General features: G+C 39.0%; 1 protein-coding gene across 12 annotated transcripts in view; it reads right to left on the bottom strand.

The window, feature by feature from the left end:
- The window catches only part of Celf2 (CUGBP Elav-like family member 2), a 303,253-nt gene that overhangs the window by 267,721 nt on the left and 11,279 nt on the right, over window positions 1-24,253 (bottom strand). For 4 of the 12 annotated variants that reach the window (XM_048367893.1, XM_048367895.1, XM_048367894.1 and 1 more), the window contains exon 1: window positions 22,529-22,832. The exons of the other annotated variants lie outside the window; for them this stretch is intronic. In XM_048367893.1, the coding sequence (XP_048223850.1) occupies window positions 22,529-22,602 (74 nt within the window). In that variant the 5' untranslated portion in view covers window positions 22,603-22,832. Of the gene's footprint in view, window positions 1-22,528; window positions 22,833-24,253 lie in introns of those variants that run through there. 12 annotated transcript variants of the gene reach the window in all.

Raw genomic sequence — 24,253 nt, 5'->3', positions numbered from 1 at the left:
TTTGCTTACCCAGCAATTCCATTCCTAAGCAGTGAATTGAAACTATTTCTTTTATAGATGGAACTATTGCTGTGGCTCAAAGGGTAGAGTGCTAGCCAGCCTTCAGAGAAAAAGCTCAGGGACAGCGCTCAGGCCCTCAGCGCAAGCCCTAGAACTTACACTTAGACACACACATACAGATACACACACACACACACACACACACACACGATTTCCTCCCAGCCCTTGGGAGGCAAAGGGAGGAGGATAATGAGATCAGAATTAAGTTGGGCTACATACCAAGTTTGGGACCAGCTTGAATTACATAGCAAGATACAGTCTCCAAAAAATAGAAGGCATAGGGATGTACAGCAGTGGCAGAGCCCTTGTACACTTTAGAACATTTGAACTGTTTCTTGATTTAAAGAGGTCTTACTGAGTTGGCAACATGGAAAGAGCCATCTCTTTATAAATTATATATAGTTTGTGTATCCATATTTTTGTATTATATATTTATATCTACCTATATTTATGTAAAGTAATTTCACAGGAAAATGATCTGAAACCTCAAATGATAAAAGTTCATATAAGTAGACTGGGAAGAAATTAATGAGAAGTAAAAAAAGAAGTCATATTGTTAATATGAAGTCATAAGCTTGATTCTAGCTTTATCTGTACTTCAATGCTCTCTTTAGCCTTCATAAGAGGGCATGGAAATTTTTTTCTGGAATGGAATTCTGAGTATGCCTGTTCATTCAGAGAGAGAGAAGTCCTGAGAAGTGACTGTGTGTATACACACAAAACACAGAGCCTGTGTTTTATTTTGTGCCTCCATCCTTTCCTAGGGATTCAACACAGGGCCTCATACTTGCCAGCTAGGTAAGCACTTTACCACTGAGCTACATTCCCCAGCCCCAGCTAGTGGGTGGGTCTTAATGTTGCATGACTACTTCCCTAATTGTACCCTACTAAGAGTGTATGCAGACTGAGGTTTCCCATCTCTCTCCTGGGGTCTGCTTCTACTAATGAAGAGAGTATTTGTGGCCCCACCTTGCCTAAAATGTCTAGGTTAGACTGAAGTCATACAATCCTGACCCACTGTGACAGATGGGGCCTTTGGCAGGTGCTTATGTTTAGTTGCAGTCACGAAGGTGGAGCCTCCATAATGATATTAAGATTGAGATCTTAAAAAATTAAGAAGAAATCCTAGAGTGTCTGTTCTTGATCCTATGAGGATACATCCTGAAAGCAGTTGTGTGTGAGCCAAGAAGACAGCTCTTACCAAGGCCAAATCTTCAGGACTTAGCCTCCAAAATTACAAGTAATAACTATCAGTTGTTAAGCCATACAGTCTGTAGTACTCTGTTGTAGCAGCTTGAACAGATAAAGACAGTATTAATGGCAGGAGGCTAGAGAACACGGTTAAAACAACCCATCAGAGAAACTGAACTGAACAAGCTTATATATATAGCACTGGATAAAGGAAAAATCTAAACAGAAGAAGGCTGCAATGGTTACAAGAGGAGAACTTAAACAAAAGAGAAGTAAATACTGAATGAAAACTTGCATATAGGGAAGCATCAAAAATATTTGTTGAGGGGCTGGGGATATGGCCTAGTGGCAAGAGAGCTTGCCTCATATACATGAGGCCCTGGGTTCGATTCCCCAGCACCACATATACAGAAAACGGCCAGAAGTGGCGCTGTGGCTCAAGTGGCAGAGTGCTAGCCTTGAGCAAAAGGAAGCCAGGGACAGTGCTCAGGCCCTGAGTCCAAGGCCCAGGGCTGGCCAAAAAAAAAAAAAAAAAAAAATTTGTTGAACCAAAGAATAACGAATAAAGTCATTACACAGGGAAGAGAGAGCAACCAATCAGATCAAACAAGCAACTGCCAACAGAGTTGTTATATGCAAATAACAGCACAATACGTTTTTCCTGTTGGTTCAGATTTCTAGTGTTCCATAGTTAAAATTCTATTTAAACTGTGCCTTTAAATTTCTTTAAACCTGATGCAATTTTTGAGATGTGAAAACTTTACAGCAAACTAACAAGCAATAAACATAAGAAAATGTTTATGAAATAAAAATATATTTTGCTTCTCTAACAACACTGTGTCTACATCTTACAATGTTTATTTTGAATTATCTTCATATAATAGGAGTCACTCACACACAGACTACAGTAAAAACTCAATAGGATACATAAATGCTCACCCTTTCCACTGCCATGAGAATTATTTTTTTTTCTTTTTTTTGCCAGTCCTGGGGCTTGGACTCAGGGCCTGAGCACTGTCCCTGGCTTCTTTTTGCTCAAGGCTAGCACTCTGCCACTTGAGCCACAGTGCCACTTCTGGCCGTTTTCTGTATATGTGGTGCTGGGGAATTGAACCCAGGGCCTCATGTATACAAGGCAAGCACTATGGCCACTAGGCCATATCCCCAGCCCCAACCCATGAGAATTATTTGACTTCCCCTTCTAAATATTGTATTTGCTTGGACCCATAATAGCTTTTAGTGGTACTGACAAAAAGTACAAAATAAATAGGTAATGATTCCTTATTTTTTCATGAAACTTGCCTTAAAGGTTATCTTTAATTTCCTACTTCAATGACCAAAGTTTTGCTGTATACTTAACATTTTCTATTGATACAATTTTTTTCAATTCATTGATGCTTTTAAAAATCAAAAAATTTTAGAAATAAACTGAGGCTCTGTTTTACTTCTTCACTAATGTGAATTAAGAAGCTTATAAAAACTTATTAAAAAGAAAAATACATAACATGTAACATCTCCTGGGTTAAGTAGCTGAGCCCACAGCTTAAGCACTAAGCACTTTCACTACACACCATAATTATAATGCTCTCTCTGCACTCAGCCTGAATTCATATAGCAGGTAGAAGGTGTAGGTCCTTTAAGAAGCAATAGTATTGGCTTTGAAGGCAAACCTTTTGCCTGTATATCCTAAATTCTAGCACATGTGAGGTGTTCTAGGTTCCTCTACCATCAGCAATATAAATTCTCTATTTACTTTTCATTTGCCACACTTCTACTTTCTCCATGCCTTATAGAGTGTCAGGGACTTACTTTGCCTTAGTTTCTACCAGTTTCCTCCCGGAATAATAGGAGGGAATGCATAGACCATGATGCTGTTGCCATTACAGTCAATGCCATAAGAGAATAGTGGGGACAAATATTCATATGCACAGATGTCCAGGACATTATAGAGATGCACAGACACACCTTACTTTAGATGGTGGCTAGAAGGTGAATAGAATGAAAAGACAAGGCAGTTGGCTTCTTCCAGAAGTTCCTATTCCTTCTCTACCTCAAGAAAGTAGTCAAATTTCCCATTTTTAACTCGCAAACCTAGTGAATGCTGTTGCTGATAGAAATGTTTTAATAAAAAATAAACACAATTATAGACATTTTTAATAAAAAATAAACCCAATTTGTGTAATTTAAAATAATCATGAATCTCAAGCCCATATATGGGGTTTTAAGGGTTTTTGGGTTTGTTTGTTTTTGCCAGTCCTGGGGCTTGGACTCAGGACCTGAGCGCTGTCCCTGGCTTCTTTTTGCTCAAGGCTAGCACACTGCCACTTGAGCCACAGCGCCATTTCTGGCCCTTTCTGTTTATGTGGTGCTGAGGATTCGAACCCAGGGCTTCATGTATCTCGTGGCAAGCACTCTTGCCACTAGGCCATATTCCTAGCCCCGGTTTGAAGTATTTAAATAGTTTTAGATTGGATATTTTTCTAATAGCACAATTCAAAATCATAATAGGAGTAATATGAGAGACTTCTCTTATCCTACTTTTTATACTTTATGTATTATTTATAAATTTGTATGTGTAATACATACAAAATCAGTGCTGGAATTATTTTACATTTCACTCAGAATTATTTTTATATCTATGAGCTGCAAAATATTTGGCCAGTAATAGAAGTCCCTACCAGAATTCCTACCATTCTAGTACCATAACTATTATATTTCAGATGCATTTTTGTGGTTGAGTAATCACTCACTAATAGAATTATCTTCACACCTTGTATAAGTCAATAACCATACTGCTTAAATAATTTAATAAGCATTACAGTTTGAAATACCATTCAATTTTACATACCACATCAGTACAACTTGGCAATGTCATATAGACTAAGCTATACCTGAGATGTGTTCTTTCCCAGAATACAGCCTGAAGGTTATCAAGAGGACTTCTCAAAGAGAACTCAGGTACCAGTGAGGAAAGAGGAAGTTATTTCTTAAGACAGACTGAAAATCCAGCCTCGAAATACAGACTGATGCTCATTCTTGTTGGTGTGGCTTGCTGCTCCCAAGGATGAAGGATACTACACTTCCCACATAAAGCCTGGCTCTTCTAACATTATTGACAGAGAAGGTAGAGAAGGTGGCTACCAATCTATAGGTCTCCAGAACTACAGAACTGTTTTACAAAGTTTAATAAAAACTACAAGCAGAAGTCTTTGTGTTTTTGCTATGAACCCAAGCTTCCCCAAAATAAGGAAATCTCAAGTGTTTGATTTGTTACTATTTATTAACTCAAACTATAACCCAGTATCTTCTTGCTCCCATCTATATAATTTTTAAAAACTAAATGAGGTTTATGACCATGAAACCAAAGCACATTCAACATAAAAGCAGAGTATCATAATAAACCCATTTTAAAGTGAGTGAGATGTGAGAAATTAGCCCAAGTTAGGCCAAGAGATAACTTCATTTGTGGACTTTTGCTTAATGAACAAGCAACTCTTATTAGTCTTTTTTGTAAGTAATGACTCTTTAGTGGGATTCAGTATGTTCTTAAATAAATTGCCAAAATGAAGCCCCAAAGCATTCACCATATACCAATAAGAAGACAGAATCCACTGCCTACCATTTTTGACACTATGCCCAGATACTGAGGCTGAAAAACAGCACATCAGAAAATATCCAGATTAAAAGGTCAAATGCTGAGAAATAGCATTTTACCTCCTTCAACCTAAATACTGCAGTTGAGGATTTAGGCTCTCTGAAAAGGGAAAGTTGACAAAAACAAAGTAAGAACCAGAGTAAAGAAAAATGCCATAGTCAGGAGACAGGCATGGGGAAAATCAGAAAGAATCAGAAAAGGGGAAATAAAATCATACAAAGGCCAAGAGAATTTTAAGGAGACAGTCAAAGAATATGTAATAAATACTCCCATGACATAAAAAAAAAAGAAAAGAAAACCCACCTCACCCAGACCACATTGAGGCTTTCTAACCTGCTCAGCCACCAGAGAGGAACAAAACTATCTCAAATACCTATGGAGACTATAGAGTAAAACTTAGCAACAGAATACCCTCTCATCTGAGATTAGTCTGAGGAGGCCAAAAGAGATTAAGACACCACCAGATGGCAACACAGAGCCAAATATAATTCCCATTCACTTGTCTAGGACTTACAGCACTGGATCTTAAGAATGGCCAATGTATCAATGGAATGTCTACTTTTATGTTTAATAAAAGATAAGATTAGATATATAAAACTTGGTCCCCAAAGAAAGGTAAATATTGAGGCTGTCGGAAGCACTTGTCACTGTACAGAACATACTCGTAATTAGTAACTACCTTTACTGTGTAAATGGCAGAGGAAAGTAATTAACAATTAATAGAAGTTGCCCTCAATTTAAAGCCTCAAAGGGAAGCAATTAAATTTAGTCAAAACTGTAGCTTCTAAACAATGATACATCATACGAATACAAAAGGAAACACAGATTTGAATAATAAATGCAAATTAGAAACAAGGTTGGACTATAGGCTAAAGAGAAATGATACTAAAATTATTTTTCCTAAAAAATTCTCTTTTCAAGGGACTAGTTTATAGACTTATTTTAATCTAGGCAAGGTTTGACTTAAATCCTTGCTGATGTTTCTCAAGAACAAGCCTGTTTCCAGAATATTTATGTATGCAGATCAGACAGCTTCCTGCGGTTTGAATTAGTTGTACAAGTACCTTTCATATCAATGCAGATAGACTTGATATACACAGTGTCAACATTACTGCCAGGGATGGAGATCACAAACATTGCTCTGCTTGTTGGTCATGAAATAAAATTGCCAAGCAGAATTTGTGTAGCTCCAGAGGGTAAATTAATGCAGGCAACACGGTTATCAGTAGTCCTTAGCCTGCCTCTCTAAGTCTCTAAGAGAAACATTTAGGGAGAGGAAGCATTACATCTGAATACAGCTGCACATTACATGGTCCATTGAGGCTCGGTTGCTGATGGCTGAACTGAATAACAACTGGGTATAAATGCAAAAAATCAGGAAATCTATTTTAAACACCCATATTTCACAAATCCTCCAAAATTTAGCACTGCACGAGAAAGAGCATTTAGCATTATAGAGTGAAAAAGTACCCCAGAGATTAAAAATCAAAAATAAACCTGGGAACTCCAGGGGTCATTATGTTGTGGCTGAGCTCTTCTGTTACTATTTCAAAAAGGTCAGTGTGAGAACAAACAAAGGCAATACCATCAGATCATTTTCTGACTTTGGTCACGCTTGAGTTGAAAGTCATCAGAAGTATCTGAGCTTTCCAGAATAAGGAAAAGTTATTTCATGAATGTAACTGGATTGAACAACCGAAAGGTTGCCCTCCGAGTCTCATCTCAGGATCCTCAACACTGAACCGAGATACTGGGCATTCAGAGCACTACGTCAAAGAATTTGTAGCATGAGGGATCTAGATTAGAGAAAAACATAAGCTAAAGAAATAACCTACATCAAAGTACCCAGAAGGGTGCCAATATATAACATTCAAAGTTTTAAATTTTTAATAGCTTTTTACTTTCTAATGATTTGGATAAGTGGGTTGGAGATAAACTAGAAATTTCCTGAATACTTAAAAGCATGGATAATATTTACTAATACTAGTAACAACTGAAATAAATTGAAATGAATTATTCTATTCATGTGCCAGTAAAATAAATATGTAAATAAATAAATGCATGAGAAGTCATTTTTGTGGAATGGTTTTGAGTAAACTTTTTGAAACTGGCACACCATTTATATTTAAGAAAGCGTGATACAGGTCAGACATGAGAAGGGGGAAAATATGTAATTACCATATGATCCAGTACACTCTCTAGAAGAAAAAAGTTCACTATTAATGACAGGACAATAGGTATAAGCTGGGAGCATCCCAGGAGAGACAACAACATGTAATTTATCTTGAGTACTATGAGCATGAAGTAGAACTGGAGGCGATTTCTGGAATACCAATTAGGTGTCTGATATTCCATTCTCTCATTTTGACCCATCTGTGCCTATTTGTTCTACTTCATCCAGCATAAATAAAAGAGCATTAAGGAAAGTTCAGGGAGCAAAAGTATCAACAAGACAAAAATCTAGACCTCCCTATTTGCAAAACTAATACCTGATCCCATCTGACTTAATGAAGAAGGAAATTTACTACTGAAGCACTTTCAAATAAGAAAGAATTGCAGTATCTTTTATTATTGTTACTTTTCTGCTATCATAAGTGAAGTGGGTTCCACAATCCAGTGTCTGTGATCACAAAAGTACTAACCTAACATGTACATTTTCACCAAGAGACAATATCTTGTGTTCTTAGTAATAAAAGATACATGAAATAACTAGATAAAGCAAAATAATGAGGCAATATTCTAATCTGATCTGTAGGGTAAAGAATGAAGGTCTTTCAGGAGGTGTAACAGTTTAATACTTGTATTCCAATAAATAAATAACTTACTAATCCAATATAGTCTAAAACGGAAGGGCAGACTCTCCTTTCCTTTTAAACTTATGGATCCCTGAACATATTAGGTAGTCATTAAACAGCCAGACTAAAGCTCTGGATTACCAAGCATTAACGCTTTAAGAATTATAGTTCTATTTTATAAAGTTTTCTGCCATCTAGAACTACCAGCAATCTTCTAGCCTAAGAAGCTTCAATATGTGTGTTAAGAATGATGCTTAAGAAACTGTGTTCACTGGCAAGCATTTTAGAATAATAATAAAGGGAACAGACTTCAGAACAGAAAATGTTTAGGTTGTTTCTACATGACAACAAAACAACTGATAGTTTAGCCAAATAATAGGACAGTTGTGACTCATAAATCTTAAACTCCTCAGCTGTCCAACTTAATTTTAACTATTCAATCTATGGAGCAAACTGTGTAACTGCAGTGTATTTTCTTTTCTGACTTGCACTATATTTATAAGAACACTGTCGAATCTATTTGCTACTATGAGGGCACGCAAGAAAAGCTTTGAGAATTAGATAACTTCAAAAACCAATTTACTTTGATTCTAGGTTAATTACATTTCTTAAAGTTTTGTTGATATGATTCTAAAAACATGGGTTTTTAAGAGTCATAATAGACATATAACCTTTTAAAAGTGCCCTAGACAGAAGAGAAAGTTATTTATATTTCACAGAGAGAAAACTCACATGATGAAATGAGTTGCCCTCTTCCATGATTGAGCAGATTATAAAGAATGGAATCTCTCATAAGACCTTGTTTTGCAAAGTTAAACAATATATTGCATTTAGAAAAATGAAAAAGACCCCTGTTGGTGTGTTGTGTTATATAGAGAACTTTTTATTCAAATCCTAAAGTCATCTAATTTTGGCTCTATAAACAGTTAAATATTTCAATGTAATTGGAATTGTAATCTTCATATTAGACTATGAAAGTGGTCTGTGTAAAACCCAACATATACTGGAGTTCACAGTTTAATTTTAAAAAGTAGCACAACATAACACAGATCAAATTATTCATTTACAGATGTGTGTGTGTGTGTGTGTGGACACACATACATACTATGCCTAAAGGATTTTTAATTGGCCATAATTTAATTATGATCCAATAAAATATTTCATTGTTTGAGGACATGTTTGTCCCACCTGTCAGAGGAGGGCACAAAAGAACTGGGAATGGTTTGGCAATTTTCTAAGCAACCTTAGTCAAATATTTTCACTACTTCTACTTTGTACTAAAACTATCACAATAATTTTCCTTTAGTTTTCCCAAAGAATGAATTACAACAATAAACCATATAGCTTGTAAACTCAAGACAAACTTATAACATCATCATAACTTTTTCCTCTTCTTTTCTAAAACCAAGGAACATCTTTTACTTTCGACAAATATTCCTTTGGAGTTTAGAATCATGATAAACAGTGAGCAAAATATACTGATACATGTTGGATTAAAAAAATGATTTAGGTTCTCACTGAAATTAGAAAAGGGATCTTATCTTGCAACTTGAAGAATAAAATTAGCCAGGATACTTTTCTCTGACCATGATACATTGGATAGCCAAAGGAATAAAGGTTTTAAAGTTCAACCGTATGTGGGAGGCTGTAGTAAGAAGACAATATCTTGTCTTAGGATCTCAATTGTGCATTCCCCAGAAAGGCAATAGTATCTATACTTCAACCAACCTTTTCTGTTGCCCTTCATAATCATACCTAAATTAAGTGTGGCATATTAAGATTTGGTACAGAGATTCTACTGTAACTGAGATGAAAATAGAGAAGACATAGTGCTAAAAGAGGGATAGTACTGTTTCCAATTACCATAGTTATTGGAAACCCAGCATTTTGACTAAGTGTTCAAACATCAGAGAATACAGTTGGTATCATGTAGTTGAGAATCATGGTATTGGGCCTTATAGTCTGATTTCTGAAAGCCTTATAATGAGGGTAGAGTGGATATACATTCAATTCTTGGGCTGTATTTTTGTTCAACAAAGCCTGCAATTTTCAGTCACTTGAAAATGTAATTATAGATAATGTTTGCATCAGTAGCAAGAATACAATAAGCACACAGGGCATGAAAACTCCACTCAAATCACATCCTCTTAGGTTACAGTGCTTGTCCCCTGCCAAGAATAAAGGCATTTCAACAAGGTAATTTTCAGCATAAAACTGTTTGTAGGTTAGACCAACCCATGCCTTAATTCTACTCCAACTTTTCTATTATCCTTTCCTATCTACATGAGACAGAAATTTATCATTTGTGGAAAAAGTAGGATTCTATCACATGTTTATACACTTGAACCAAAAGCTATGAAGACAGTAAAAGGGTAAAGAATCTTGAAATGGGGCTGGGAATATGGCCTAGTCGCAAGAGTGCTTGCCTCGTATACATGAAGCCCTGGGTTCGATTCCCCAGCACCACATATATAGAAAATGGCCAGAAATGGCACTGTGGCTCAAGTGGCATAGTGCTAACCTTAACCAAAAAGAAGCCAGGGACAGTGCTCAGGCCCTGAGTCCAAGGCCCAGGACTGGCAAAAAAAAAAAAAAAAAAAGAACAAAGAAAAAAAAAGAATCTTGAAATGGACTAGATACTGTAGATGAGTTAGTCACAACTGTCAATCATCTAAAATCCACTGGCATCTTTGCTTATAGGCTCTTACTTATTACCTATTACATGATCAACATAAGAAAAAGTGGGTGAGAATGGTTTTATTTATTGAAAGGATATTGAATTAAAAAGCCACCAATTAAAGGAAAGAGAATAGACAAAATACCACTTGAGAACTTTTCTCTAATTCACAAGAAAGTACAGTATGGGCTAGAGGTAACTCCAAGAAGGGTCAAGTTTCCAACTAAATCAGAGGTAAAAGTTAGGAAGTTGGAAGTAAATGGGGGGAAATGGCAGGTTTGTAATGCATTCTCAAAAGAAACTTCCTCATAAAATATACCATGATCATCAATGAAGTATCCATTTTAGCACTCAATGCTATCAAGTCCTTATCTCCATAGACTCTCACACATTAAGAGACCTTGACACGACTAGGGAGCTCTTTCCACTAACACAGCTACAATACTCTTGTCTTCTGGACTAAAAAATTGCTCTGGGTATGAAACCAAAGAAAAGTAATTTCTGTAGGACAGCATATAAATAAAATGCAGAAGATGGTTGGTAGCAGCTAATAAGCCATATTTCACATTGAAAACTCAAAAGTTCAGCTGTAAACACAACTAGGAATTCTACCTGCTAATAACCTCAAAGAGCGCTAAGAACCTCTCAAAAGATTTATAAACAAGCTTTAGTGGTCAAACTTCAAAAAGATTCACAGAAAGGCCTCAGGCGCTGGAAACTTTAGAGAGAAGCACATACTTAAATTTCTAGTAGCACCACTTTAAAGTACATAAAGTTCTCATTTGAAAAATAGGAATGACAAAATTCCCCGAATATTTTTTCGTGAAGATTGCTGAAACGATTATCAAAATACTTTGCAGTTATCAAAATATTACTTTGTGAACACAAGGAAACATGTTTTTAAGCTTGTGGATCTACACAATTCTCTTATCTTATGGAAAACCAGAACTATATTTGGATCAAACCTATTACATCCAGTGTTAATGGTATAGATCATATGGTAGAGCACAAGGAACTGGGTTCAATCTCTAGTAACATGGGTGGGGGGGGGGAGGCGAGTATTATATCCTAAGCAGACATAGGGCAAAATTAAGGTGTAGCTACTATACAACTTCTGAGGCTGTTGATAATCTAATTCTGACGACTTTAACAGATGGACACAAAGTTTGGCCCAACTTAACATGTCTGTAAGACTATCAAGATTGAACAATGCTGAAAAATGTTCATTATAAAGGACCAGTCTTTTTGTATAAAAACATCTGTAGTATCTGTGTGACTGCCTCCATTGTCTAATTTGCCAGGGTGAAGTCTCACACCTATTTCAACACATTTAGAGACAGCACTTATTCCTGATGTTGCCAATTTCCCCTCTGCCCTCAGAAAGGTCCCTTTCTGGTTTACCCTAATGCAAAGTGCTTTACTATGTGAGGCAAGAGCCTGTGTTTGGGAGGTCACATTCAAGTGGAGAGCATTTCCAGTTAATGCCATGTTCTTAGCCACGGTTAAGTGCCAAGCATTCCCCACAATCCATCACAGAGCATATTCCCCAGCCAATGGATACACACACCAGGCATTAAGCTTCCAAACTAAATCTGGACAGGTCTGATATAAATGAGTCAAGTTATTTGTCACATTAGGATCAAATCTTCACACCACGTAACTACTGTAATCTCTTAGGACTCTCTAAAGAGCTATGTTATAAAAAAAGGAAGTAGCTGTTTGTTAAGTACAAAAAGACAATAACTAGGACCCATCTGCAACTAGGAACCACCAAGATGCTACAGATAGCACATATCCTACTATCTTATACTATGTAATATACCATAAAGGGGGGGAAATGAATCACTGTATTCTCTGGGTGGAATCCTCCTGCAGACTCCTTTATGTTACCCAGGTTTTCTGTGGCTAAAGCACCAAATGAGACCATTAGACCACGGCTACACAATTTTCCTTTCATATTCAAATTGTCAAAGATACTCTCTTCATGGCTAGGGTCAGGATTCCCATTATGTGAAACCCAGTCTTCACATTGGCTGATACCCTTCCCATAAGGAAATCAAAATCTATTTCAGTAAGGATAGAGACCAGCTTTTAAGAATGTGTTCATGAGGATACTGGGTGGAGATACTGCTTTTGTCTCAGTCGATTCGAGAATGGAAGATATAACCACACAAGTTCACAGTAGGAACATAAACTCCATTTACTTTCTCAGTCATCATGCAGAAAGATGATGAAATCAGTTTTCATAACATCATCCTGGGGACTGAGAACTTCCTCACATTTATAGGGAAGCAATCCTGCTTTATGGATTTGCCTGAGACTTTACAACATAGACATTCTGGGGGAAAAAAACACTAACTGCTCTGCTGTAATGAGGTTTCACTATATTTGATTCTCTCAGGTGATTTTTGTGGTCAGTTTTAAGTACTATGAAGCTATAAAATATTTAGGCTGTCATTCTTCTCCCAACATAAATCTCACAATAATTCTGTGGAACAGGAAAAAAACCTATCTTGGCACTCTTATTTTCTAGATGGGGAATCTTGATAAGTCAATGGAGAATTACCACAAACATGAAACCAATCAGAAACTAAGCCAGCAGAGAACCTCGGTGGCTTAGCAAAGATGCCTAGCCATGATGGATAGCTTCTACCCATTCTTCTATGTCCATGGTAAGCACCCCTGACAGACAGACATAGCCTAAGAAGAAGTTATTTCTATCTAAAAATTAAAACTCACAGCTGGGCAGTGATGACTCACCCCTTAACCGCACCTTCTCAAGAGGCTGAAATCTGAGAATCGAGGTTCAAGCCAGTCCAGGCAAGAAAATCTGTGACACTCTTATCTCCAATTAGCTACTCGCCCAAAAAGCAGGAAGTGGAGCTGTGGCTCAAGTGGTTAAAAAAATTAAGGAAAAGCCCAGAGACAGCACCTAGGATCCTTGTCCAAGCCCTAGGACTAGCACAATAAGCGTGTGTGTGTGTGTGTGTGTGGCCAATGGAACTAAAGTGATTTTATAAATACAAAAAAATGCCTCCTGAATGCTTTGAGAGAAAAGTAAATTCCATGGCAAGTGATATTTTGTGTGTGTGTGTGTGTGTGTAGCCAATGGAACTAAAGTGATTTTATAAATACAAAAAATGCCTCCTGAAAGCTTTGAGAGAAAAGTAAATTCCATGGCAAGTGATATTACACATATGTGTGTGTGTATATGTGTGTGTGTGTGTGTGTATATGCCTTTTAGCTACTCTCCAGTGCAGTGTGGGTATCAGGACCTCCAAGACATTAGTAGTAAAAATGCATCAAACCATTCTAGTAATAAAAGGGGAAAAATATTACCTATCAACAGATACTGGGAGCAAGTGTTTACATCTATGCATGAAAGAAAAGGAGTAATTAAAAAATTAGGAAAATGTGGACTTGCAAAAAAAGAAGAACCGTAACAGGAGCATTATGATGCCTCATAAAGACAATATTAAGAAATTGCTTTGAGATAGAGCCACCCACAGCATTCAACAGTATTCAGGCTTCTCAAAGATTCATGTGTTATCTCCAAATCCTTCCACCAAGAAAAGATAGTGTGGTGGACAATGGAAGTCATGAGGAAAGATGTTACCGGCATGGAATGAACAGAATAATTGCAGTTGGAGGCCTCCTGGTGACAATTTTGAGAAAGCAAACACAGCTGCAGCACAGCCAAATATAGCTGGCCAAGACAATGACATCCATAAAGTTAATCATTGTGAAATATGCTACCCTTACACCCAAGCCGAAAACTCAACACCCCTTCTATAATGCAGGAAGTCAAAATACAGTTTTGTGCACAGAAACATGCAGCTGCTCCAGTGGGCTTCACAAACAGTGATGGCCTAGGTGTTTTGATTCTGTGGCCCCTTCTGAAATTTAGGAAACTGTTCATGAAAAGGATAATAAAATAAGCTTCTGTGAAGATTAAAATAATAAATCAAAATCAGGAAAATGTAAGAAATGTATTCGGGTAAACCGCAGGGAGAGCTGAGCTGTTGGTGCCACCAATTCTAGTTGGAGGTATGAAGAATCTGAATTGAAGAAAACAGCCTAACTAAAAAAATCTACACTTAGATCCCTATTCTCTGCTTTCCTTTTTCCTTTTTTTTTTGGGGGGGGGTGGGGTAGTTCCAGGACTTGAACTTGGGGCATGCATTCTGTCCCTTAGCTTCTTTGCTCAAAGCTATCACTCTACCACTTGAGCCACAGCTCCTCTTCTGGCTTTTTGGTGGTTGAGTGGAGATAGTCTCAATGGACTCTGGCTTATTGGTGGCTGACTAGAGATAAAGAGTCTCACAAACTTCCCTGCCTGGTTGGCTTGGAAATACAATCCTCAGATTTCAGACTCCTTAGTAGCTAAGATTACAGGTATGAGCCACCAGCAGCCAGACTGCTTTTTTCCTTTACACTTGCTCATTTATTCTCCTAAGACTATATTCCCTAAGATATTTTCAAGGAAAAAATGGCATCAGGTCTCAACTGTACTTGTTTCACTTGCCTAACACCAATGCTTTCTTCCAATGTCAAACAACCAAGAGAGTTGAGCGTCTACTGTAGGTTTAAGTTGGTTTACACCATTTATTATTGCCACTCTCCTATAGGTTCTGATCTATTGCATTGTTTGCCTTTTTAAGATGTTCAATTTATACACTCAACTCCAATTAAAGTAATCAGAAGTCCAATAGCAACGGGAGGCTGTGGGATGGTGATAGAGCCCATAAGATGATAGCAGTAGCAAAGAAACAGAAGATAAAGAAATCAGTCAGACCAACACAGAAAGAAATATCCGTTTAGGACTTACTGTCCACATTTTTCTACAAAGAATCTTTTTGCCTTCCTGCTCTAAAATCTAAAAGATCTTGAAACTAGTAGCATCTCAACTGCAACCAAGAAACAGTAGAGTCCCAAGATCCCAAGAACTTGCTTTAAGAATAGAAGCAGCCACTAAACTAGGAAGGATATCAGCTTCTCACTCAGTAAGATATAACAAGACTACCCAAGTGAACTAACTTCTTTTTCCATCCTCATTTTTGTGTGTGACATCCTGGGGCTGAAACTCAGGGCCTGGGTACACTCCCTAAGCTTTTATGCTCAAAGCTAATGTTCTACCACTTGAGCCACAGCTCATTTCCAGCTTTTTGGGTGTTAACTGGACATAAGAATCTTACTGACTTTTCTACCAGGGCTGGTTCTGAGCTGCAATCTTCAGACCTTAGCCTCCAGAGTAGCCAGGATTATAGGCGTGAGCCACCTGTGTCAGCTCTTTTTCCATGTTTTTAAGAGAAGTTAATCTTGAGATTCTAGGTAAAAGAATTCAAACACAGTCCTGCAACCTTTTTCTAGCAGTGTCAATAATTTGTAGTTCAAGGTTGCTCAGTAAAAGTGAAACTTCTCTGAATCTTAAGTTCCTCCATTATAAAGGAAATAGTCTCTAAGTATTATGCTGTGTGAAAATTTTTTAACTTTTATAAGATATTTTAAGGAATTAAAGATAATTTGAGGAAGTGAATTATACCTGTTAAAATTGGACTTCTGAAGTTTTCTTTCTCACTAACACATATACAAAGACTTATCTACTGCCCACTATTGATAATAAAATATTTCTGCCTTTCCTAAAGGGTCCACAGTCTCTTTACATCAGAAGAGTAAAGTGTTAACTCTCCTACTACAAGGAGACAAGGAGAAACAAAGGCATAATTTATAGAAAAGGATATAAAATAACACCTTAAAATTTAATGAGCCTAAGTCAAGCTATGAACTTCCCTCACAAAAAGCAGGAAAATAAAGACTTCAGCATAAAAGCAAAAGAATTTTGGGCTTAGTATGAAAGTCAAAGTACTTAGAAGTACATCGTGTGGTAGTACAAAAACTTTAAGCTGTCCAAAAGTTATATCAAAATGTCAAATAAATCAGCTGTAGTTAACTGCATTTTGAGTAGTGAGTCACCACCTTCACCATTAGAGCCTGTGAATGTCAGATAATGTAGTTGTAGGGCTAGGGGTATGATAGAGAATGTGGTTTGCTGAGTTATGTCAGAGAGTGTCATATATACAGTGTCAGTGAAGAGACAAACAGCATGTACTTCTTTACGTACTGATACTTAAAAATCAAAACATTACATATGTCATTTCTAAAGCACTATTACTATGAAAGGGATTCTGCTCAGTTGATCCTCCTTCCACCTAAAGGAAGCACTGGTTATTTAAACCAAGAGCTCTCCAGAATGGATTTCTATATCCTTAAGGCCATATAAGTCTGGTAGGGAAGAACAAAATAAACAAAAATGATTAGTTTAGTCTACAGCTTTAAATTTACATAAATCTGAAGAAAAAATGGGTCTAATAATTTGCTGGTAAGTTGGCTCTGAGGCATTTCATTCAAATGGAGTAATTAAAATTTAACCAAAATCTGCACTTGTACTCATATGTCATTCTGAAAGCTACACGACTACATATTTGTTAGCATTCCATTTTACGTTATCAGGTCATTTTAAAAACATCACTTCACTCTCAGTATCTGAACCAAACATACAATCTGCAGCTCATACAAGTTAACGATCATAAAACTCCAGGCCGGCAGTAAAAGTGTAAATCTCAAATACGCTCACAGAAGGCATTTCAACCACCTAACTGGAAATGTATTTCTATAGAAAAAATAGTTGGGAGTAATCATTTCTGTCATGATTTAGAACAAATGGGGAGAGTGAAGCCATTCAAAACTTCACTAAATATTTCCCCTTTCTTTTTAGAAGTCCTTTAGGAGGAGTCTTAAAGCTTGCACTAAATGAAAAAGACATTCCCAGGAGAAAGAGGCAGTTTCTATCCCTCCACATCTGGATTCAGAGCATGAGGATATTGGATGGCACAATTAAAGTGATGATGCTAAAGGGGAATAATTATTTTACAATTACCTGAGAGCATCACATTTACTGCTCTAATTAGTTTTTGTTTCCCACGTAGGTTTTTCCAGGAATGCACAGCTCCATTTCTCTTAGTAGCTTTGCAAGAGCTTTTTCTTAAGGAAAAATAAAAATGCATTTTCTGCACTGCTACACAAATAGTACACCACTGATGCAGGGTTCATTATATTACTTGGTACCTCCTTGATAGTGCAAACAGGATGGAGAGAGAACTTGTAGGTGCTAATGAACTGGAAATCATTAGTAGTTTCTAAACCCTCCCTTCTGCAGTTTGGTTAAACAAATATTATACTGAGAACAAATACCTGTCTTTAGTGACGGTCTAATCCATGAACTTGTGATACATAATAATTTGTAAATTTGAAATGATGGCTTTCTAAATTTGGGTAAAGCTCAGGGTTAAAAGTAAACCACATCAATGACTTATTTAGTTCCTTGAAACTTGTTGGAAGTCTAATTTTTCCATTTAAATGCAAATAAGATAAAGGATGTTTATAGTATTCACATTTTGTAAGGTCATGGCTTTGGGTTTATTCTTGGTTCTCTATAATGACATCAGATTCCATCAGATTCCTCCTAGGGTTTTGGCCTGCAGAGACTACACACAAAGCTCAACAACATCTATTGCCTTGAAGCTTTTCACAATAGCTAGTTCATACATATTATGTGATTCTCGTACTTTAAGTGCATCAGATTAGTTTACACATCAAAACATTCCTTGTCTTTGTATGGAAAAATGAATGAATGTTTAACTCATTCCATAGGAAGGAGTTAAAAGGAAAAGTTTGTCTATTTATTTTCAAAAGGAAAACTGCAGTCCTCTGAGGCCAAATATAACGTTATTTTATTATAGCTGTTAAGAGAGGGGAAGAATAAAACACACTCTGAGGTAGAAAACACTCTAAATGATGCCATGAAATCTTAATTACTAGGTTCATATCTGAAAACCCAATCTCCTTTTTATCTTGTCTTTCAAGGTTCTTGTTTCCCCAGTTCACTGCATCTCATCAACAGATGCCAAAGCAATCTCAATCCAGCACATTACAATTAAATAGCAAGACTGAACAATTAAAATAATACCTCTGCCCAGATCAAGGATAACATTCCTGTTCTAAAAAGCCAAAGTGGGATGCCTTTTTGTTCTCTGAAGGCAGATGATACTAAAATAAGTACTGGTAAGTGAAAAATCCCAACTGAAACAAATACTTTTAGACTATTCCTTAAAGAACCATATGCACAGCTTTCCTTTTAGCACTTTCTCTTTTCAATTTCCTTTCATGATCATTATGAAGACAGGCAATAAATGCCAATAATCTCAGTATTTTATTACTTGTAATTGCATTTTACAAATAAGCTTTAAATGTCATACAAACTTTATATTGCTGGTATCTTACAAACTTAAAAAATATTTTAACTCAAATGTATTCCCATCACTTAGTTAACAAGGAATAAGTGAATTTGAATAAAATTAGGAGTGCTAAATGACACCTCAGATACATCCGTCCTTTTGTGTGTGTGTGTGTGTGTGTGTGTGTGTGTGTGTATCCCTGTAATTCCAATTCTCAGGTGGTACAATTTTGGTTTTCTGATTTAAAAATAAAATCTGTCATACATTTTACACTATGGTTCTCTCCTAATCAGCACTTGAACATAAATTTACATACCTCCCCTCACACAGAGAAAAATCCACAAGTTAGCCTTTTACTGCCTATGTGGCTCAAGTAAGTTCTTAAAGCACTATTTGTAAAATGGGGATAATGTTCACCCTGTAGATCTATCATAAAGATTAGAGATAACATAAGTGAATTATGCTGGCACTTAATAGGCTTCCCACTAATAATAATTTTGGTAGGAAGCAGTAATGATTTTGCCTCCTTGAACCAGTCACATTGCCTTTGGAATAGTTTTGTAATCCATACAATAAAGTTTGATGAGATCACCACTATAGCTCCTTTAATGATGATTTTCTTGGGACCACTTTGTAGTCTAATTATATGCTAATATGTAGTTCACCAATTATCCTAACTTGGAAGAACATTCTCCACACATAGGCTAGTTCATCACATTGATGAGTTTAGAGTCAGGATGACTTTCTCTTTTTCAGTAAAATATTTACTGCATGTGGGGAAAGAAAACTAAGATTTTATTTTATTGGTTAGCCTTTTCTCAGTATTGTCTTCTATTATAATTCTGAACACTGTATTTATAAATTGTTTCATGTGTAATTTCTCATTTTTAAGACAGTAACTTTTTTAAAAGCTGAGAACATTCAGAAACTAAATGAATATGCATACATATGTATATACATATATGCACGATCACCAAAAAAAAAAAAAAAGAAAGAAACACACTCATGTCTGCCCCCAACTAAGACCAACTGTCCAAGGTTAAAATAGAACCTTTTTTTTTTTGTGCCAGTCCTGGGGCTTGAACTCAGGGCCTGAGCACTGTCCTGGCTTCTTTTTGCTCAAGGCTAGCACTCTGCCACTTGAACCACAGTGCCACTTCTGGCCTTTTCTATGTATGTGGTGCTGAGGAATCAAAGCCAGGGCTTAATGTATATGAGGCAAGCATACTACCACTAGGCCATATTCCCAGACTAAAAGAGAACCTTTTAAAAAATCAGTGTCTATTTTCATAATGCGTAGCTATAAATGATATTATAATAACACACAACAAAACTCTAATAGCCATGGCTATTTTAAATATTCATTTTAATTTACAGTTGGGGTACTGAATGTTTAAGATACCCAAATTTAGAATTACGCATTACAGCAATTCTATACCATACTGCAGAGCCTTAAATGATCTGGATTCTTTAAACACTGGATGGCTGGTGGGGGCCATCAAGCATAATAATTCATCTCAAAAGCTATTTGTCCATCTTCTGCCTTGAGGGATCAAACATATTACATCTTCCAAACACATATAATATATTCTTGTGGGAAAACATCACTGAAAGTATTTTCTCCTGCTTTAGAAAATCAACACCAGGAAAACCTTTATGCTTTTAGTTCCTTTTAGGAATAGACCAATGTCTAGTAGATGCAATTTAGTCCAAACAGCAAATAAATACATGACAACTAGTCCATGCAACGGTAAATCCACACAGCTTTCTTCTCAACTGTATGAATATGACAATAAAGTACAGTGCCTTGATGGGTTTCAAGCATTTTCAAGTTATTTTCCCTGCCACACACCTCTATTTCTCCAAATGTAATGTGAGTTATGTACAAACTATTTTGGAAAACACACTCGTTTTCTTACACAACAGTTATCTTGGAAACAATAAAACTGTCATTTTGCAAATTTTCTTTTCTTAGTTAAATTAAGCAATAGCTGACAAACACTGCAAAGAATCTGGGTTTGATTCCAATGACTATCCTTAAGAAATAAGGAACATTTGGAAGAGAAGTGGGGTAGAAGTCATATTATGCTTGATTAGGCAACTCCATTACTAAGATACAAAGACTCTTCAGAGAAAGGGGTATGAACAAGCCACATTCATCTACCAAATGAAAAAGACAAATTAAATTTCCATAATTCATAATTTAATTGACAAGAGATTGCCTCTTTCACAGGCCATTAATGCTTTAAATCCATAGAGCATTCATTAGCTAGATATATTATGGTCATTTAAGAAGCAGGTGATCATAAATTCAAAATCGTGATCAATTCAACTCTGAGAGCCCTAACACTCTAGCATATAGAGGAGAAAACATATTTTTAAGCTAGTTTACATGGGCAAACACCTATTATATGTTTTAAAGGAAGGGCCTGACAGATATCTTACAAGGAACATCGTGGAAATATTACTAACAAAGATGACTTTCTCAAAGAAAAGCCCCCCAAATTCAGCATTTCATGTTATCTGGTTATCTTAGTTGACAGAGAATGTGAAGACATTTCATGCATGTCGACGGGGGGGGGGGTGTACAATTCACATTGAACAAATTATATCAACCCTATCTTCCACTTTTATTTTATGGTTTAAATACTCGCTACTAACTGGGAAGCTCCCAAGAATCTCAGCTCTCAACATTTAACATAGCAGGAAAAAGAACCTAACATCACATGGGAAAGTTAGCTGACAGGGAAATGGCTCACAAAGCTGGGAATGGCCTGAACATTTTGAGGAGTACCTTAACGGTGCCAGAGATCACAGGGATGCTAAAGTCTTACAACGTGGGGCATAGGAAACATTTTCCTATATACTTTCACGAAAGACAGAAGCCCTCCACCCCCACCGCCACCCCCAAATAGTAGCCTAAGATCCACTCGTAAATGTCTCACTCGATAATTTTGTCTATTCCATGCCTTAAAAGGACACAGACCTTTCTAATCTCACTTCTGGCAATCTCTTCAGGCTTTCCTTTATGTAACATGCCTGAAATACAAGTATTATCTATTCAAACTACCGAGCCAGAAATTTAAAAATAAATAAATAAATGAATGAATAAATGTCGACTGCATACTTTCCTTTTCCTGGAGAATCCCAGCCCTCTACTTCTTCCAAGAACCGCTCGGACCCTAGTTCGACGAGGGCACGAAAAACCACCAGAATCCCATTAATTATTAAATTACAGACTGCACACCAGACAAACCATCGTGATTACGTAAAAATTACCTCTAATTCCCGCAAGAGAGTACACCTGGCTAGTTTAACGCTTTACAATTATCCTCTTTTTTTAATTTAATTTTTCCTTTTCCTCCTTTCCTTTTCTCTTCCCCACCGCAAGAGGAAAAGAAATGTATACACTATGTTTTATTGTATTTTATCTTGGCAAATGTAAAGTCAGAAGCGTGGGGAAGGAGAGAGAGAAACAGGAGATGGCTCCCCGGGTCCCGAATTCCCAGTGACCCGGGCGAGCACGCCCCGCACCCGCCCGCCCCGCCCCGCCCCGCACCCCGGGGCTCCGCCGGCGGGGCCCGGGGTCACGGCAGCCCCCACCCCGGGCTCTCCGGGGCCACGCCGGGACCCGCGGAGGACGCCCGGACGGTGCCCGCCCCACCCCGGCCCGGCCCCCACCCCGCGCCGCGAGCCGCTCCGCGCGCCCCGCCGGGCGCCGCAGGTCCCGGACCCACCCGGTCCGGCCCGCGTCGGGCGCCGGCCCCGCGCCGCGCTGAGGCGGGGAGGGCGGGCGGGCGGGCGGGAGGGGGCCCCGCGGCCGCCCGGCCCCGCCGACCCCCTCCGGCGCACTCACATTCTGTCGGGAACCAGCAGTCGGCCCTCGACCATCATGTCCGGGAGGAAATCCAGCTTGAAGGCAGAAGTCATGTTCTCGGGCGCACGCGGGCGGGGCGCGGGGCGGCTCTGCGCGCGTCCGAGCGGCCGCGGGCGGCGCGAGACGGGCAGGGACAGGTGCGCGCGGCCTCCCGGCGGCCGCCGACCGGCACTTGTCACATTCTCTTCCCCCGCGCTCTCCGCCAATCCCCTCCGAACGCCGGCGCTGAGGAGACCGGCAGCCGAACGCCAGGTGCGCCGGGCAGCGGGTGGGGCGGGGGATGGAGGGGGGTGGGGGGACGGGGGCGGAGCTCCCGGGGGCGCCGGCCGCGCCGCGCCGCTGCTTAACCCCTGCGGGCCCGCGCCCCAGCCGCCGCGCCGCCCCCGCCCCCGCCCGGCCACGCCCCCGGCCCGGCCGCGCCACGCCCCCGGCCACGCCCCTCCCCTCCCCCACCGCGCGCACGCGCGCACCCTCGCCACGCTCGTCCTAGGGTCCCCCGGGGCATCCCGACCTGCAAACTAGTTCACCGCGCCGGCTCGGCCCGCGCTCCCCGCTCGGGTCCCCGGTTTCCAGGGCACCTGGCACGAAGCTGCAATGGCCACTTGTATGGAGTGGGTCGAGCGCCGCTGTGAGTGCCCAAGCCGAATGCACTTGCCCAGCCGAGGACGAGGAAAGAAAGCGTGCTTCTCACCCACCCTCCACCCCACCCCCGGCCCCCAAATCCGACTCGCCACGCGTGGTCGCCTCCCCGCTGCCTCCGGGGCGGAGGCGGCCGCGGGCGTGGGAATCACGCGCGCTGCGGGACGGAGGGCGGAGGGGTGGCCCGGGCCACATCCGCGGACTCCACAGCAGGGCTTGCAGGGCTGCACGGGCCGACTTGCAAACACTAAGCAGCCCAGAGGGGCCGGCAAGGAGAAGCGGGAACACATCACAGGGTGTTACACACGCACACACACGCACACGCACGTTAGAATCCTGCCTGATGCACCTTTTGGATACAGTGATTGCCAGCCAAGGGTGACTGTGTGTGTGGCAGGTCTCCACTGACCGCAGCCCCGAAGCTGAACGGTCCATTTAAGATTTGTGACCCATTTACTCTTAAAAAGTAGCAAAACTCTCAGAGGAACTTCGGTTGCTTTTTCCCCCAAGCGATTTGTTCAAGCTCTTTAAAGAGCACAGCGTCCTCTGTGAGGTGACATTCTAATAATGCACCATGTGCCCCATTGTTTTGGTTTGTTGTTTTTTTTTTTTTTTTTTTGGTTTGGTTCATTTGGGTTACATCGGCTTTTTTTTCTTCTTCAATTTAGTCCTGGGTATATAAAACGTCATGATAAATTTCTAATTGTGAATCGACATCATAAATTGTGCACCAGAAGTTTAGAATGTGCCTTTTGTGGTAACCCATCATTTTTCGTGTTGTTTACTTTGAGATTGAGTATGTATATGCACACTTGGATGTGTACATGTGCACTTTTACGCATACATGTTGATATATACACAGATTGTGGTTTTCTTTGAAAAGTACAAGTTCCACTCTGTTTCTGTTCTGAAAATAAAAAGGAGCACCAAACTAGGGGGAACTGGGCTCTCTCCTCACTAAACCAAGGCATGCTTAGGTCACAGTAAGCAAGTGGTTAAACTAAATCACAAGTAGTTAAATATCTGATACAATATGGAAGTAGTTAAAATATCTGATGCAATATG

The sequence above is a fragment of the Perognathus longimembris genome, chromosome 18, assembly GCF_023159225.1.
Source record: "Perognathus longimembris pacificus isolate PPM17 chromosome 18, ASM2315922v1, whole genome shotgun sequence".
NCBI lineage: Eukaryota > Metazoa > Chordata > Mammalia > Rodentia > Heteromyidae > Perognathus > Perognathus longimembris.
Note: the sequence above shows the minus strand (reverse complement) of the source record. Positions and strands in the feature narration are given on the sequence as shown.